This window comes from Priapulus caudatus, unplaced genomic scaffold, assembly GCF_000485595.1.
Source record: "Priapulus caudatus unplaced genomic scaffold, Priapulus_caudatus-5.0.1 Scaffold19, whole genome shotgun sequence".
NCBI lineage: Eukaryota > Metazoa > Priapulida > Priapulimorpha > Priapulimorphida > Priapulidae > Priapulus > Priapulus caudatus.
The window spans coordinates 25,622-30,870 of record NW_014577080.1 but is presented as its reverse complement, the minus strand read 5'-3'; the positions used below and the strand labels follow the sequence as shown (position 1 = coordinate 30,870).

Sequence of the window (5,249 nt, the reverse complement as noted above, 5' to 3'; positions counted from 1 at the left end):
TGCACTGAACCGATGCCTTGCTGCTCCAAGCGTGCTCGACGACGCACGCAAGCGGCCTCGGGCACTTGACGGACGCGCCATGTCTCCTGACCGTGGTCGATTCGTAGCGAAGGCCTTCGCTGCGCTATCTGACTATGGTCCAGAGTGAACCTGCTAAAATGAATCACAATTTCTGACGGTAGAGTGCGCATACCCGGCTTTTGCGATTGTTTCCCTTACCCGGCATAAAGTCCTATTATAGTCCCAGTACTAAGATTAAATAAATAGCTATAGAGCGTAACGTACTCTATAAATCATGAATTGTTCTGCCTAGCAAGAGACTTTTGCATTAAGGAGTCCCATTGTCATGCATAATCTTGTACAATACGACCAGACAGTGTCGAACAGCCTCAAAGGAGCTGTGTGCCGTTACTCTCGTGCGTGTTTCTAGCTTATAGCAGTCATCGAACTAGTAGCTGAGTCGGCGCACATACCCTAGCCCTGCTCTAATTGCTTGCAGTAATTTTGTCTTTTAAATAGTCAAATCCCCTACGCGCCTGAGTGCTTCATGGCTTGCTCGACATCTCGCAAGATGCGTGCCCGCCTCCGCGCGCGGCATCATTCGCTCTGCCGGTGTACCTCGCTGGAGCCCAGGCTTCGCCTGCGCCCTCGCCTGCTGCTGGAGCTCTGTGATGCCCTGAGATCCTTTCTCTAAAATCCGGCCGCCGCGATTCATTCATTAAGCCTCTTTTAGAGCGTGACACTAAAGAGTTCGACTTGATACGAACAGACAATAATACAAGGATCCCTTTGAGCGCATAACATAAAAAATTTTCTGTCCGCGCGGGTAGACTGCTGCGCCTTTCAATGTGCTATAACCTTAAAACGAGCTTCTGAGTACACACCTTCCTCTAAGTCCATTGTGCCCTTTGCGCTTGCGCAGAATTTATAGGCTTGGAGAGACCTATAATGCAGCTACCGGAGCCATCTGCTGCTCAGCCTGCTTAATATGCCTATTGATCTGTTCTCTGTGCCTTGGCGCGCGCCTTGCCCTCAGTTTCGGCCTAGCTAAAGCGGCGGTCTGCGACTGTTAGTAGACTCGAATTGGTCACGTAATGGAGATGAGTCATTAACTGTCCCGGGCAGTACATTGCTGTTCATGCGAGCTGTGACAATTTACGCTAGCGTGAAGCCAGTTCTTAGATTAATACAATAGTAAAACTCCTATAAAAAAATACTTTGTACAGCACAGCTGACGGTCTGATAATTTTTTCCCTTTTGTTAATTTGGGGCTGCCACAGGTATATCCCTGTTGAAGTGGTTAATACGACAACCCCTGTCAGAGTGAGCATAAGCTGCCTACTTTGATGCTTGCCCCGCTCAGTTTGCCGTGCCTACTAACGGGTGTCTGCTAAGCGCGCGTAGCAGAGCACTGCCTGGCCGAGTTCTCCCTACAATACTGTAGCAAGAGCGGCTTCGCCAGGCCTAAATGGTTTAATATCGCTCCCGCCCTACGGGTTGAGCGTGCCGTGGACTGCGGCTACATCGGCATTGTGTTGTCCGCTGGCGCGGTTGGCTTTTGCCTTGCGTGTGGTGTTGAATTGTTTGGCTGTTGCTTAAAAAGTGCTTCGCTGCGCGAATGTAGGGTATGCTTGAGTCGTGTTGCTGTCTCGCTTGAAAGCGTCGTGCGGCTGTGCGTGTGGCAGCTGCTATGACGTAGACCAAGATGTCGTTTCCTTTGGTGAGATTCCTGCTCTGTTGCTCGCATATTTTTGCAACGTTCAGAGGTAGAAACTTCAAACTTGGTCCAAAGTGGACCCGCTTAGGGGCGTGGAACCGCTATTGATTTTGAAGTGCCTTTCACCCAAAGGTTCAAGACGTCACAGGTTCACATTTGATGAATGATAGATAGATTAGAGGCATGGAATAGATAAGATAGCGATAGATGAATAGATAAGAAAAATAGATACACTGTAGATTGATAAGATAGATTATAGATATGCCGCTGAAGTGCGAGCGTGCAGGGTGGGGGGACTTTGATTCCACAGCCAAGCCGTGTGCCCCTGGCGCGAATCCACTGCAAGGTTTACGCTGACAGGGACTACTGTATCCCTTAGCCTGTGGTTGCGTGTTGTAATGTCTAACAAACCAGCGTACCTAGCGGAAGTGAACTGAATCGTTGCCAATGTTTTCCAAGGAGATTTTCCATTAGATTTTCTAAATATGTTTTTTTTAACCTATAACCCAATAAATAACAAAAAGCAAAGTGTTAGAATCGAACCTGATGCGTAGGAATGAAGCACGAAAATTTTCAACAGGAACAAACAGAACGACACTACTCAAATTATTATATAGATACCAAAAATGAGCAAAATCCGTTGAACCTGAACTGACTAATGGCAATTCCCATTTTTGGCAAAAAATTGCCGTGGCTCAAAATTACGTCGACTGGCGTGCTCCAAAATAGGACGTTTAATATGGGAGTATAGCAGTAACAACTGTACCCAATTTTGACTGTTGCCGTTCGTGATGGACTAACGTAGGGACTCGCTGACGATGAGGTTCAGTCTTCGCCAAAAGACAAAATCCTTTACTGGACATTCGGTCCAGTAAAAAATATATTTTTACCAGACCGAATGATATGTTACGGGACCAAAAAAATATTGAAACATTAAAACATTCACATATTTTGAACTATTTATTTGATCTGAAACACTCCATCATCATCAAAGCTTTATTATATGCAGAAAAGTCTTCGTCACTGTTATCACTGCTATCTGTATCAGTATCTCTATCAGTATCTGTCTCCAGTTCTATATCAGCAATATTAGAATCTGTTGCGGCTTCAAATTCAGGCTGGACTATATCCCCTTTTGCCGATCCTTCTGCTTGTGCTCCTACATGTAGATCTGGTTTGGTTTTCTGTGCCAAGGTTGCCTTGGACCTCCGTCTGTAATTCAGTTTCCTGGTTGCTAAAGGTGCTGCCTGCAAATATAATTATTATATAACATAATAATAATTAATTTAACGTAGCGTAATTACTAAATAATCCACAAAAACTCAAGCTGACAAGGACCACATTGCAAACTGAATTTGAAAGAGAAAAAAAGGTTGCAATTATTGATGCAATTACCTACCAGCCACATGTCAATTGCCTTATCAGGGCTGAAGTCTGCAACTGGAGGAGACTCCAGCTTGACTAACATCAAGTTATTTAAAGTGGACTCTTTCATGCTAGCTCGCCTGCTTGTCTTGATCAGTTTCATCTGACTGAATGATGTTTCGCATGCTACAGATGTTGGCGGCAACCATAACAACAAATCCATTATCATCAGAATGGCCTTAAACGCTGGAAACCCAGAATGAACAGTTGCCCACTTTAAAGATTCCAGATGGCCTTCATGTCTGTTAACAAGAGAAAAAATACAAAATTTCTGAAATAGTATGTATTAAAAAGCTTCTCTCACAAACTCACTGTTACTACTGTTTTTTGTTGCAAAACATTACATTACTAGCCAGTCTTATTGTCAAACATTACATGTGATAAATATTTTTAAATACACAAACCGTTTGTAGATATAAGCTTTTTCAGATGCTTCTACTCACTCAGCGCTGTGTCACTGTCATCAATGCCTGCTTGTTTGAGTGTGTTCGAGAAGTGCTGCAGAATTGATTTTACCTCATGGTCTCCATATTCTAAAGAATACATGACGATGCAAGTTAATTTAGTAGCATAAGAGAATTACTGCACTGTTGCAGTGAAAGTTGCAGTCCATGTCATAGTTTTTAACTACAAAATTTCTACCTGCAATAGAATCTGTGTCTGGTGCCGGCCAGCAGCTGAAGTTAGATATCCGAGTAGCCTCTATAACACCTGTCTGAGAAGCATGAAGAGAAAATCTGCTTGTCACAGCCGCTGTAAGCTTGTATCTCATGTTGGGGAAGCTACCTTTGGTCAGAACATTCTGATAACAGCCATCTTCTAATAGCTTCTTAAGAGCCTCATTGTCTCTACAAGAAGTAAATGTTCAGGTTTTCATAGAAGTCCGTAATTAAATTTCAGATGCATAATAAATGACCTCTAACAATTTAGAACTTAACTATGGTACTAATTATACGTACCTTGTTTTGTACTCTTGAAGGAGGTCTAGGGTAGATACTGTCCATGCAGGTGTGGACCTCTGCAAGAGTTACCACATTCTGTTGGTGTTTGAGAGATAATCTCGCCAGTGGTTCAAGCAGATCATGTAAAATGTAATTTCAGTAAACTATCTGACAGGGAAAAAATAAAATTTATTTTTCGGGGGCTACGTTTCAAGCATGCGTGCATGAAAATAGCACTCTAAAATTTGGTTTGCATTGAACTCTATGCAAATTTACGGGGGTTCTTTTAGACATTTCCGGGTCTCTTTCTGGCATTTCGGGGATAAATCGCCCGAGCCCCCGTGTATTTTTTTCACTGCTATCTGATATGGACAGATAGTATTACAATTACTATTAGTATTACATAATTAAAGATTTTTGTAAAGTGAGAGTGAGATGCCAGACACCCCCCTCCCCTTGTGGACTCTACAGTCATGACTTCACAACATAATTTTAGATTGAGGTAAAGAAAATTACTTTTAGAAGTATCATGAAAGCAAGCAGATGTCTATCTAGCAACAGTTTTGCCAGTCCTCCAGCCTTCGCATTCTCGTGGCTTGTAGTGCAGAGGTGAGCATCATATGCTGGATAGTTTCTGAAGTAACTCTTGAGGGCCCGTACAACGTGCGCCATCCAACGAGTGCCAGTCACTTTTGACGGAAGCAAACCATTGACATGAAAGCTTTCAAGAGCTGATAAAAGACCCTGTTTCTGTTTGTGCGTTGAGTAGAAATAGAATAATTCAACCAGATGAGACGGGATACTAGAGAAGCGTTGCCGAAAGGAGGTGTTGCCAAGTGCTGATAAACTGTTGACACCAAGAACAGATTAAGATTGTTGATAATACAACTGCTAACGCGTAACACAGTTTGTCATTATTAGCTCCCGTGTACTAGTATAGTACGTAGTATTAGTAGTCCTGTACTTCTTAGTACTAGTAGTCACAGTAGTAGCTAGTCAGTAAACTGTACTAGTAATGTATTGTAAGCGATGTACTTGTAGTAATACTAATAGATAGTATTCGTAAGCTGTGATACAATTCAATGGCTCCGCATTGGGGATCCGAGTGGTTAGATATCATATATTAATATATATATAGGTGCCTGTAGAATTCACGGAGTACACGC

General features: G+C 42.9%; 1 protein-coding gene across 3 annotated transcripts; it reads right to left on the bottom strand.

Moving 5' to 3' along the window:
- Window positions 1–2,477: 2,477 nt before the first annotated feature.
- Window positions 2,478–4,222, bottom strand: LOC106811477. Of its 3 annotated transcripts, XM_014815126.1 has the most exons (4): window positions 4,102–4,222; window positions 3,586–3,857; window positions 3,117–3,268; window positions 2,478–2,964 (listed from the first exon to the last, which is right to left on the bottom strand). In XM_014815126.1, the coding sequence occupies exons 2-4, from the start codon at window positions 3,686–3,688 to the stop codon at window positions 2,674–2,676; spliced, it is 546 nt and encodes a 181-aa protein (XP_014670612.1). In that variant the 5' UTR covers window positions 3,689–3,857; window positions 4,102–4,222; the 3' UTR covers window positions 2,478–2,673. The 3 variants fall into 3 exon arrangements, 2 of the variants coding, with proteins under 2 accessions (XP_014670612.1, XP_014670604.1); XM_014815118.1 differs by having other exon boundaries at window positions 3,586–4,222; XR_001394148.1 differs by lacking the exon at window positions 2,478–2,964 and having other exon boundaries at window positions 3,017–3,384; window positions 3,586–4,222.
- Window positions 4,223–5,249: the final 1,027 nt, after the last annotated feature.

What these genes read in the sequence shown, in the direction of transcription:
- LOC106811477 (XM_014815118.1), bottom strand. Translation starts at nt 3,688, where the DNA reads ATGTATTCTTTAGAATATGGAGACCATGAGGTAAAATCAATTCTGCAG. An exon ending in TGACAGTGACACAGCGCTGA is followed by an intron (nt 3,269 to 3,585) that starts GTGAGTAGAAGC and finishes CAACATCTGTAG; the next exon opens with CATGCGAAACATCATTCAGT. An exon ending in AGGCAATTGACATGTGGCTG is followed by an intron (nt 2,965 to 3,116) that starts GTAGGTAATTGC and finishes TTATATTTGCAG; the next exon opens with GCAGCACCTTTAGCAACCAG.